General features: G+C 37.8%; 1 protein-coding gene across 2 annotated transcripts in view; it reads right to left on the bottom strand.

Annotated features, from left to right (window-relative positions):
- Nucleotides 1-13522, bottom strand: part of LOC115212344 (zinc finger protein with KRAB and SCAN domains 1-like) — a 69617-nt gene that overhangs the window by 2178 nt on the left and 53917 nt on the right. For both annotated transcript variants that reach the window (XM_036502741.1, XM_029781210.2), the window contains exon 2: nt 6595-7061. In XM_036502741.1, the coding sequence (XP_036358634.1) occupies nt 6595-6904 (310 nt within the window). In that variant the 5' untranslated portion in view covers nt 6905-7061. The remainder of the gene's footprint in view (nt 1-6594; nt 7062-13522) is intronic.

Here is a 13522-nt window from a genome sequence, read left to right on the forward strand (position 1 = left end):
AAGGACTCTGATAAACCTTGCTGACTGATTGACTAAAAATTTAGTTAAACAATTGATTAGCTAATTCACCAAATGTGTAGTTTGTTGACTAATAATAATCAGAGAAGTGAAATAGAAACAGTGTGTTTCTTATTGCAAAATTACCCTCCTAAGGTACAACAAAATATTAAAATTTATGCTCAGATCAACTACTGAACATTGCTAGTGATATGTAAAAGCACCTGTGTTGGTGACACATAAGAGGCATCCACTACACTCTTGGAATGGTTGGTGTTAGGAAGGGCATCCAGTCATAGAAACCATGCCAAATCAGACTGGGACTTGGTGCAGCTCTCCAGCTTACCAGTTCCAGTCAAACCATCTGACACATGCCAGCATGGTAAGTGGACATTAAATGATGATGATGACGATGATGATGATGATATATTACTTTCTCTTTCAATATGTATTCAATGTATGGAGTGTGTAACAGTCATGGGGATATATGTTGATATATTAGATGCAAGAAAATAGGAAACAAAAAGGAACTCAATCAATAAATGATCAAAACGGAACACACACACACACACAACGACATACACCATTCAATAATGGTGTCCAGTCCATGCCAGCATGGACAACTGATGTTAAATGATGATGATAATTATGATCACACCAAAGGAAAATGTGTTACCCTTTAAAAAAATGTTGAAACATCCCCAAAATGCTAGACACATAGTATAGGGATTAGAGTGTTGCACTCATGTTTGCCAGATCATGGTTTTAATTCCTAGACTAGGTAGTGCATGTTGTTTTTGAGGAAACCATTTCATTTCATGTTGCTCTGGTCCACTCGGCTGTGAATGAGTAACCCTGCAATGCCATGGAAACTGGATAACTGCCAATATGAGTCCTAGAACCCTAGACAGTAATGTCCAGCAGTTGATGACAATGAGGGTGATGATGATGATAGAAATACGCAATGACACCACTGTGAGCGATTGTGAAGCTGAGGTGCAGGAACAACCAGGTACCCTTTCAAGCATCAATTTATACATCAATAAGGCAGGATGCTAAAATAGTCAAATTCTTCTTTGACAGTGGCCTTGTACACACCAGCATCTCAAAAGCCACAGCTTAAAAATATAATTTAGCAACAGATTATGGTATTTCAGTGCCTTATTTCATCCAGCCTCCACCACTATGAACATATAATGGAGTGAGTGAGACACTAACGGTGATGTCCTATAAAGGGAACTGCCATAAGGTCTCTACTCCACTGTCTTAGCTAGATACTCCTATAAAACGAAGTAATCACCAAAAATTGATTTCATTGCTGATAAATAACAAAGCATTCATAATTTTATTGAAAAAGTTCAGTAAAATCCATAAAATACGTATTTAATGTTATCATTTTTTTAATATTAGTTTAATATTTAGGACAACGAGCTGGTAGAATTGTTAGCACGCCAGGCAAAATGCTTAGTGCATTTCATATATTTTGAGTTCAAATTCCACCTAGGTTGACTTTGCCTTTCATCCTCTCAGGGCTGATAAAATAAGTATTAGTTGAACACTGGGGTCGATGTAATTGACTTACTCCTTCCCCTGAAATTGTTGGCCTTGTGTCAAAATTGGAAACCAATATTTGAATTGATATTAGTTTTAAATTTTGGAGGAGATATGCTGATTACACTGACCCCAGTATTCAACTTGTACTTATTTTACTGACCCTGAAAAGATGAATGGCAAAGTTGACCTTGGAGGAATTTGAACTCGGACTGCAAAGACAGACGAAATGCTGTTAAGTGTTTTATTCGGCATGATACTGAGTTAATATTAAGTCACAGGTGTAGCAGTGTGGTTAACCCTTTCATTACCAACCCGGCTGAAACTGGCTCAGGCTTTAAGTACAAAAGTCTTGTTTTCATAAGATTTGAATAAAAATCTTCCACCAAACCTTAGTCACAATTTATGCTCCTAACGCTAGCTTAATGATAACTAAGTTATTTTACTAAATTCTTTGTTATATTTAAAATTAATTGAAAGAAACACGGAGCATCTCAAAATAAATACAGTAACAAAAGGGTTAAGTATTTTGTTTCCCAGCTACATAGATTCAGATTCAGTTCCACTGATGTCTTTTACCATTTCCCCTTCCCTCTACTCCTCTCTTGTCCTCTGTCTCCTTCTTTCCTTCTGGCGTAGTCTTGCATCTCTTTTACTGCCAGGTCTCTATTTCTGTCCCTCTATTCATACTCTAACTTCTCATCACTTGGCACAAGCCACCTCCTGCAATAATACTCCTCACCTCAGTTGATGGGTCTTATTTTGTAAGTTATTTGGTGTCACATAAAATGCAGGTACCACATAAAATGCACCTAGTATACTCTGTGAAGTGGTTAGCTTTAGGAAGGGCATCCAGCCATAAAAACCATGCCAAAGCAGTCTGTAGAGCTTGGCACAGTCTTCTAACTTGCCACTTCTGGTCAAACCATTGAACCCATGCCAGCATGGAAAACAGACATTAGATGATGATGAAGATGATAATATATACATACAAACATACATATCCACACATGTTCATGTGTAGTCCCTTTGTTTTGACATTGTATGATAGTTGTAAATGAGTGTTACAATCATACAAGCAGTGTTGTTCTGCAAAATCATATTTGGTCATGGGGCAATATTACCTTACTTTGAAACAGATGAGGGTTGGAGGCAGGAAGAGCGTCCAGCCATAGTAATCTGCCTCAAAAAGACAAAAACTTTGTCCAACCCTTGCAAGTATGAAAAGTGATGGCTATCACTATTGGAGTTTTATTCAGAGTTATTTTAATGGTAGATATTTATTCAATAGTATCAATGATCGATGTTTACTTCATTATATTTAATGTAATTAATCACAGGTCCTTCTTGTTTCATTAAATCTAATGTAATTATCTAATTTTCGGTAATGTCATATTAACTTCATCTTCAAGTTCTGACTGCTGAATTGTTTCCAACATACATTATAAATAGTTACTTAATTCAACCTGGAATGATGAAAGTCAAAATAATTCTTGCCAAAATTCAAATCAATACCAGAGAAGTACCAAACTAGATGCCTTCAAGCATTCTAATTATGTTTCCTCCAGACACAAGAAAATTATACTTTTTCAATGAAATTCCAGACACAAAACTTTTCCAATTTCCACTAAGAATAGAGAACAACTAGTAAACAGACTAATGGCAGAGCTTCTACATGGTTGATTAGCTTGCTAGAAATAACATCCAAATTACCTTCAAATAACACATTAGATACTGCAGCCCTAAATACCTATATATGGTGTGATTGTGACTGGCAAGCTTTAGATCACAGATCTACTTGATCAGGGTTGACTAGGGTTAAACAAACAACAATAGGTGGTAAAATAAATGATGTGAATTAGTTTGGCTATTTTGACCATTACTGAAGTTGAATCAGCCATGTTACTAAAGTCTAACATCTTTTTATTGTAACTTGACTAATTCTATTACTTGGAACTGATAACAAGTGTTTTTGTTTTCTCTATAGCTCTAGGACTGATAGGGCTGGCTACCCAGTTTCCATGGCCTATAAATGATCAAGATAACAGCATTATCCCTGAATGGGATGCCAGTTTGATGTAGGGTTCAAGGCCAGCAATTTTTGAGGGGAGGGGTAAGTTGATTACATTGACCCTAGTACTTGACTGATACTTTACTTAATCAACCCACAAAAGGATGAAAGGTAGAATTTGAACTCAGAACATAAAGAACTAGAAGAAAGTGTCACAAAGCATTTTGTGCTATTGATTCTGTCAGCTTGCTGCCTTAATCCATCCATCCACCCATCAGACACTTCCATAGCTGGATTCCCAAGTGTGGCCAACTGAGCTAATAGACCTTATCCAACCATCTCGTCCTTAGTCTCTCCCTATGTCTTCTGCTAGTTGGTTCAGCTTGAAGAATCTATGTTGTGATTCCTTCCTGCAAAACTCTTCTAATCTCATGTCTGTAGTGCTGGAGATGTGACCACTCAATGCAGAGATGTAGAAGCTCATTCTGGAGAGATTCCTTGATCTCTAACCTATGCATCCTGTTGAATAACATTACTCAAGAAACCCATTGGAGGAACTCCATCTCAGCCACTTGCATTTGTTACCTAACATTCATGACTACAACTGAGGATAGGCATGAAAACCAAATTGAAGACTGTGAGTTTCGCCTTTTTACCAATCTCTCCTCTTCTGAGGAATGAATGTAAGAGCTGGGGTATTACTATACCAGCTTTCAAATCTAGCATCCAGTTTAGCCTCCTGCCTTCCATCACTTGTGAATGCAGCCCATAGTATCATACAAGCAGCACCTTCCATTTAAAATCTTCCAAGAAAACATGTTTGGCTATGGGGAAATATTGCCTACCCTGAGTAATTACTGATGACATGTGCCTGATATATATATATATATATATGGAAGTTGATAATGCTTTAAAGCATTTTGATTTATATTTAAATGCAAGGTTATTAAAAATGATCTCATTACATGATGAATATTTCACATTTATTTTTTATATGTATGTTTGTGTGTATATGTGTGTATGCATGTGTGTGTGTGAGTGCATGTGTGTGTGCACGTGTGTGTGTATGTGTGTGTGTGCGTGTGTGTGTGTGTAATAATAATAGTAATAATAATCCATGGTGGAATTTATAAATATTTTAATGCATTACTACATATGTTTCCACGAATCACATATTTCTTAAGATCATAGTCCATATTCCTGGGATGATTACAGTACAATCCATTGACATCAAGTGGATACATTCATTTCATCAGGTGCATGTGATTTGTGGAAACACACATAACAATGCATTAAAATATTTATAAATTCCATCCATGGATTATTATTATCATTACTATATTTATCCTACATTATATCAGCACAGCTTGGTACAACCCCATAAAACTGCTATTGCAAATTGATATCATTCGGTTGTAGCTGATATATTAAAATAGGAGCTTTTATACACATACTCAAAAACGTTTTGCTGTAAACAAAGAGGATATATATATATATATATATATATATATATATCCTCTTTGTTTACAGCAAAACGTTTTTGAGTATGTGTATAAAAGCTCCTATTTTAATATATCAGCTACAACCGAATGATATCAATTTGCAATAGCAGTTTTATGGGGTTGTACCAAGCTGTGCTGATATAATGTAGGATAAATATAGTAATGATAATAATAATCCATGGATGGAATTTATAAATATTTTAATGCATTGTTATGTGTGTTTCCACAAATCACATGCACCTGATGAAATGAATGTATCCACTTGATGTCAATGGATTGTACTGTAATCATCCCAGGAATATGGACTATGATCTTAAGAAATATGTGATTCGTGGAAACATATGTAGTAATGCATTAAAATATTTATAAATTCCACCATGGATTATTATTACTATTATTATTACACACACACACGCACACACACACATACACACACACGTGCACACACACATGCACTCACACACACACATGCATACACACATATACACACAAACATACATATAAAAAATAAATGTGAAATATTCATCATGTAATGAGATCATTTTTAATAACCTTGCATTTAAATATAAATCAAAATGCTTTAAAGCATTATCAACTTCCAAAATTAAATAATTAAAATGTCATTAATATTCAGTTGTTAATAGCAATAATAATGGAATAATGATATAAGAAACTGTCATGGATTTATTATGATTTTGTTATCTCCATAATTATTGACTGACTGAAATATCTACAAATATTAAATTACAAGACCACAAAAAACATAGAAATTGGTTCATAAAAACGCAAAAATAATTTTCTTATTAAATGGTTGTTCATCATTTTACTTGTGCCAAATTTAACTCTTTTGATACTATATTTCTTTTGAAATACACTATCTAAAATAATGAAGAATTTAGTGGAATAACTTTGTCATTATTAAGCTGATGCTTGGAACACAAATTAACATGAAATTTTGGTGGATGATATCAATTTCAATCAAATTATAATGGAAAGTTTGTGCCATAGAACCATGGATTGGTATCAAAACGATGAACCCCTTTGATAGCATATTTCTGTTGAAATACATTGCAATTGTTTTAATTAATTATGATATTAAAAATGAATTTAGTAAAATAACATTATCATTTCATTTTTGCATTTGGCTTGCATGATTCTTTATGTGAATTCATGTTTTGAGACAAATTTTGTTGTGTCTAAGGGAAGTCATTATGTTAACATATTGAACACACTCACAGGTTCAATTCCACTCATCTTTTAAATATCCAATTGGATATTTACTAAATGAGTAGAATTGAAGCAGTGAGTGTGCTCATTACATTGGTATAATGACTCTTCCTAGACACAACAAAACTTTACCATCATAAAACTGGTATCTGGAATGCAAATTAACATGAAAGGTTTTGGAAGAAGGTTTTTATTTAGACCCTTATAAAACAAGAAATTTGTATCATAGAACTAGGAATGGTTTCCGTTGGGTTGGCATCAAAAGAGTTGAAATGAAATCAGAAATGAATTGTGGACACGTCTTACCAGTGTGTATCATCTGATGGCGTTCTAAATGAGTGTTGAGAGAAAATCGTCTCCCACAGTCGCGGCACTCATACGGCAAATCGGAACGATGCATCATCATTTCATGAGCCGTGAGACTGCTGCTGTAGAGAAAAGCCTTCGAACAATGAGAACATTTGAAGGGTTTCTTGTCCAAAGGTGCAATTCCAGCAGTTGAAGGGGTTGTTGATGAAGTCGAAGCAGAAGTTGACGATTTGGGGTCAGGAAAGACACTGGGTGAGAAGGACTCGCTGCCTCTCATAAACATATAAGGATCGTCTGTCTGCATCATGCTGCTTTTTATGGGATACCTTTTTTTAAAAAAAGGCTGACTAAAGTTGAGGTTTTGTGAGGAAGTAATGGATGAAAGTTACAAAGCACTTCCTTATTTTCCAACAAAATGTCAATGACCACCAAATCTTTGTGGAATTTCAGAAGCAAACAAAGTCCTGAAATGGAAATTATAATAGAATAAATAATTGGTTAGTAGATGTAAGTAATTTTAAAATGATCAAATTTTGATTAAAATAAAATGCTGAGAGAAAAAGTGAAGTGAGTTCAAAAAAGAGAAATATTGAGAAAAAGTACCAAGTTTACTTATAAACAATTCCAAATAAACTATTACTGGTCTATATTTATTTCAAATTGATATAGTATCTTTTTCTAAGAGAGTAGAGTATAATTTGAGACAGACTTGACCTGTTATTTCTTGCAGGTTGAAGAACCCTGTACAAGCTCCCTCATTGGTTCATGTTAACATGTTTTTAAGTTTAGCAGGAAGCTAGTTCATATATGAACATAGTTTATATATATGAACATAGTTTATATATCTTCCTGCTAAACCAAAATAGTTTATATATGAATGCTAAACATTTTGCTTTATAAATTAGTCAGAAGATGTAGAACACTGTAATATCAGACTGATGCGGTGATGTTTAGCATCGACATTAGAAGGTATCTGTAGGAAAAACACTGAATGGAGGAGCCCTGGGGGTCACTGCTCTAGGTCGAAAGATAGAATGAAGTATCTAGTATGGGTGTAAGGGGGATGAGACTCAGTAAGTGTAAGTGAAGAACTGATGTAATTTACATTATGTTTTTGAAATATGATAAGATATAGAGCTATTTATGAGAAAACCTTATTTTAAAAAAAACAAAATCTACTGGTAAACTTTAAGTGTCCAGAATACTACTTTATTGTCCAGAATACTACAACGTTAGTGCCAACCAGTCTCATCCTTTGTATTATACATAGTTTTGCAGTATAGAGAATTTCTTGAGATTCAGAGTTACCGAGCTAACAAAGGTTTTTCTGTTTCTGGAGAGAGTTTTGCAAAGGATAGATCTTTCCATTTGATGTTATAGGTGTGTTGCTATCTTTTAGTGACAATATTTTACAGAGTGGTTCCTACTTTTTTATAGTGGTTACAGAATAAGTGTGTATGCTTGTAATATCTACTTTTCATGACATTAGTATTTAAACTTATACAAGACATGTTAATAGAGTTGGTGTGCACAAATATAAGTTCTGTTGCTAAATAATTTCATGTAAGTGAATAATAGCTGGGGTTAGCACAGTTACATGTTTGTGAAGGGAGCTGTAACATGCTCCATTTTCTGTTTGGCATGTCTTCTACAGATGGATGCCCTTCCTAATACCAACCACTTTACAGAGTGTATTGGGTGCTTTTTATGTGTTCTACAATAGTTCCAGCCCAACCAAAACCTTGATTGAATATAGTAGACAGAAACTGAACAAAATTAAATACAATGTGTGCTTCTCTGTCTGTCTGTATCTGTATGTGTGTGTGTGTGTGTGTGTGTCTGTGTGTGTGTGTGTGTAAAAAGCAAATTAGTTAGAAAATCTCTATAAGGGATACAAACAGTAACTATATTGAGAAGTAATGTTTATCACCACAGCTACATGTTTGTTCCATAGGAACCGACGTTACTACCATTTTAACCCTAGGAGGATGCCTCCTCCAGCTGTTTAGTTGATGCAATCTGCAGCTGGTATATATTGCAAACAGGGGAACAAATCCCTACCATCTTCCAGCAACAGGACCACCAGACTGTCCAGCTTCAAGCTATTTGTGCTCATCCTCAGTGGTAGATACTCGTTTGCTAGAGATTAATTTTTTTCTTAGGATAATTAATATCGTACATAGAAGGGACAAAACAAGACAATTATTACGAGTTCGTATGATACTTAGTTTTTAAAAATATCGAATGATATATAATTAAATTTGACTTTTGGGTGAGGGAATTAAACCTGATGGGTTGAAAATCCCAGCGACTATACCTTTTCCTATTCCCATGAAGATTAAGCAAGGTCACTTGCACCCACTTTTCTTACCACAGCCTTCCATCTTTTCTCGAACACACCTCGTGGTAGGCTCTCTTCTCCAGCCCTATCTTGCTCTTCAGATGGTATCTGAAGTATGTCAGAAAACCAGGGCTAGAGATGAAAGATCGTGTCGTGAGTCCTTGCAATCTGGTCTTCCACACACACTCTTTCAACACTGCCACTGAACAGAGAAAACATGCCTCACCTTCCTTTGAGAGTCCAGTTGGCAGCACAATCTGCCTAGGTGTGACAACACTTGTTCAACGTAAATTACCAAGCCTGAAAGCTTCCAGCACTGTACAAAAGCATGCTGGACGGTTTCATCGTCCAACCCACATCTTGGACATGCCATTGGCACTGACATCCCATGCCTGGATAACTTATCGCAAACAGGTAAAATATTCCTGTAGCACTGCCAGGTCGGAGATTTTTGGTAATTATCCAAATACCTTGGCCTGAAAGTTTTTTGCAACTGGTTGGGACGTTAGTTCTAGTTGAACCCCAGAGCCCCTCCTAGGACGTCATCATTTTTTAACTCTACCAGCCCTTTATACAAAACCGAGATGGTATTCCCACTGCCAGCCTTGTCCGTCTTGTGGATTAGCATGAGTGCCTGTCGATATTCCATTTGCCATTCTATCAGATTATGTCTTTTAATAAAACTGGATATGAATCTCTTCAAAGAGGCTGGTTGCGGAAAGAATTCCTCCACCAGTGGATTTCACACCTTGTTGCCCTCCAGGTAGCACCAGAGATGCCTCAGCCTCAACGCATGTCTGCGCATCATTAGCCAGGGTATCCCTAACCCACCCTTTAACAGTCCTGGCAGCAGATGGAGCGCCTCACAAGTGGCTTTCCTCCTTTCCACAATAAGCGGAAGAGGAGGCGCTCCAACTTGTTTAGCCACAAGTCAAGGCAAGGGCAACAGTTATGCAGTAGGTGATTACAGATGCAATAAACACCTGTACCACCCCTGCCCTTCCTTTCAGGGACAGAGCCCGTCTGGACCAAGTGTGGACTGGGGCCTCCACCCTGTCTACCACCTTGCTCCAATTCTTCTCCATCTGGGAGTCCAGTCCAAACCAAACTCCAAGCAACTTAACAGGACCATCTGTCCAGTGACCCATGACACTCGACGATATTGACTTGCTCCTCCAGATGCTGAGGCACAAGCCGATGGACTTGTCCTTGTTGATTTTTGCCCCTGCCACCCCCTTGAATCCTTTGATAGCATCCTCTACACAAGGCAGCTGAGCCTCATTAGACACAATGATTTTGACGTCATCCACATAAGCAGAGACTGAATTACTGCATCCAATTTCATTGGGGGTGCACCCCAAATTCTCCAACTTCTGCAGTAATGGCTCAAGAGCCAACACATACAGAAGCGGAGACAGGGGACACCCTTGATGAACTGAGCACTTGATTGAAAACAGCTCCGACAGGTAGCCATTTATCTGAATGGTGGATTTGATGCCACTCTACATTGCAAAGATCTACTGATGGAAGTCCGGGCCCAGCCCAACCGCTTTGAGGACTACTGCCAGGTACTAGTGGTCTATCCTATCAAATGCTTTGCTGGTTAATTTACCCAACCTGTCTAAGGCGTAGCGTATAAGGTGAAGAGTGTCCTGGATCGAGCTGCCTGGAATGGTGCATGTCTGTGCCTTACCTACAAGCTTCTCCACGACATGCGTCAACCTTTTTTGCTAACACCTTGGCCAAAATCTTTAACTCTATATTGTGTAGAGTTATGGGCCTGTAATTACTTATAATATCCCCTTGTGCAGGTTCTTCTGGATCAGTGTCACCACTCCCTAACTCACACAGCTGGGAATCCTCCCATTCTGTTGCCAGTTTGTGTAGACGCCTGCCAGCAGGTACCCGAACAAGTCCAGCATGCTATGATAAAACTCATAGAGTAGACCATCCAGCCCTGGCAACTCGTCCCTGGCGCACTTGGCCAACACCTCTTTGACCTCTGCAGGTGTAATTGGTCCTTCACAGCATTCCACCTCACATGCCAAGAGTCACAGCCCACCAGTGAGGAAGCCCTTTAGGAACTCCCCATGCTCGAGTGCATTGCTGCCCCTAAAGAACCAGGCGAAATGCTGGTGAAAGGCCTTTTGCATCTTTTCCTGTCCTTAGATCTTGTGCACCTGTTCATCAAAGACTTTTGTTAAAGACTTTATAGAGGTTATTTTGCCCCTCTGACACTCCACACAACGGGCCCATCCGGCAATATTAATACTTTCTCATCTCACTGCATGTAGCTTAGCTCTGACTCTGCAGCCTTCGTGTTTGGCTTTACACATGGAACAAACTCCCATAACTTTGGTAACAGCAGATTATGACGTGAAAAATCCAAGTCTGCTGGAGAGAATAGTAGTTTGCTCCAGCTCGCAATATATAGAAAAATAAGAGACAACCAGTCACTGATCTTGCAACAAGGAAATTAGTTAGTCACAAAATCTCTATAAGAGATGAAATCAGTAACTATACTGGGAAGTATTTTTTATCACCAGTTCAGTATAACTGTTCCATAAGAACCAACGTTACTACCATTTTAACTTCCAGAGGATGCTGGTTAAACCCTCAATCACTTTTCATTTCGAGAGTGCACAGGTTGTTGGCTGACATGAGTACAGGAGGGGTGATGTCTTGTACAGATGACAATGTAGAAAGTAATCAGTGCTCAGACTGACAGGCAAGTGAGGAGAAACAGGGTGGTGCAAAGCTAGCAGTGAAGCTGGAAGTGGATGAGAGGGTAAGTGATGATAGTAAACAATAATGTAGATCATGTACATTTGCTCAGGTGGCCAAAGAGGGGAATAGAAAAAAAGAGCAATGACATCAGAAGGGCTTGGATGGCTGGTTGGAAGTGAGAAGCAGTTGTATGATTTAAGTGGTAAGATTATGTAGAACAGTAGAGGTGGATAAAAGTAAGGATGGGTGATGTGATATTCCTTAAGAGATTGGTGGTAATAGAAGTAACCCTAAGGAAGGGAGAGTGTAATGGCTGGTAGTAGAGAAGGGTATAAAGGGTAACAGAGATGCAATAGATACAAAGATTTATAGAAGAATGAGGATGGCCTAATACATGAACGGTGAAGGAGTCAGAAGAATGGAGTGGACCAATGTAGTCTTTTTATTAGAAGAATGAAGTGAACTGGTGGTGATAGTGGTGGTAAGCAGTGAGAAACAAGGTGATGCTGGAAGTCAGGGAATTTGCAGTATGTAAGGTGGGGAGAAGCAGCAAATTATATATTCTATGCTTGGCAGAGCACAGGGTAACTCAGAGACTCTAAACATTATCCTTATATCAGGGTATGTTTCTTTGTAGCACTGAATATCACCAATCAGTACTGCTTTTTCTCATTTCTTCTGTGAGGTGCAGCATCTTCATATCAACCTTCACCACTTCATCCCATGTCTTCCTTGATCTCTCTCTTCCAAGGGTTGGAATTTTTAGTACTTCTTTATGCAACAGTTATCCTCCATATGCATCAAATATCCATACCAAGACAGCCTTCTCTCTAGGATACTACATCTGATTCCTTATACCCAATTTTCTTTCAGGTCATTTGTACTCTGGCATTCATGTACATTACCATTACATATCCACTGGAGCATACTTGCTTTATTTTTTTCTCACCTTTACAGGTCTTCTGCATTCAACCCCCATGTTTCACTATCATGCAGCATCACAATTTTAACACAAGTCTCATACATTCTGCCCTTCACACTGAGGAAGAGAACCATTGTTGCTAGCAGAGGCTTACTGACTCTTTTTTCCAACCTGTTCTTATCCTGGCAACTACTCTCTGAGAACATGAGTGGTTAGGGTGTTACACAAGTGACTACAAGATAGTGGTTTCAATTCCTGGAACAGGCAGAGCATTGTGTTCTTAAGCAAAACACTTCATTTCAAGTTGCTCTGTAATTTCTTTGATGCCTGACATGTAGCAATGTTGATTTGAAGGAAGGAAGAAGCTTATGTACAGACCAACATTTGACCACTATAAACAAATCGTCTGTCATATACATCAGGAGAATCCACAATACTTTCAGAACAATCACCTTCACAACTAATTATGTAACCTAGGTAACAGAAATTATAGACCACTCTGAGCAAGCTAAGCATTTAAGAAAGTCTTTTTCTAGTGCATTCTTAGTGTGTATTGTTCCAGTGCATCTTCCACAGACAAAGCTTGTCATCTCTGATAGTCTGCCTGTGATTCTCCTACACGACTTGTATGTCCATAGCCCACACTGAGTACAGTGTATGGAGTTTCTACCTACTCCTTTTCTACATATTGAGAGAGGCTTTTTCCCTGACGATATCAAGGGGCCCTTGTTTCTTTCCTTCTAACATCACCATCTTTACCAGCTTTGAGTTCACTCAATTCTTTCTAGGCTGCATGTATGTATCTGTGTGAATCAATCAATCAATAAACTAATCTGTCTGTCTGTCTATGTATGTGTGTATTTATATATATGTACCTGTTTCTTAGTCTTAAGAATGTGTGATAATTGTAAATGAGCATCACTGTCATAAAAGCA

This window comes from Octopus sinensis, linkage group LG5, assembly GCF_006345805.1.
Source record: "Octopus sinensis linkage group LG5, ASM634580v1, whole genome shotgun sequence".
In the NCBI taxonomy this organism is placed as follows: Eukaryota; Metazoa; Mollusca; class Cephalopoda; order Octopoda; family Octopodidae; genus Octopus; species Octopus sinensis.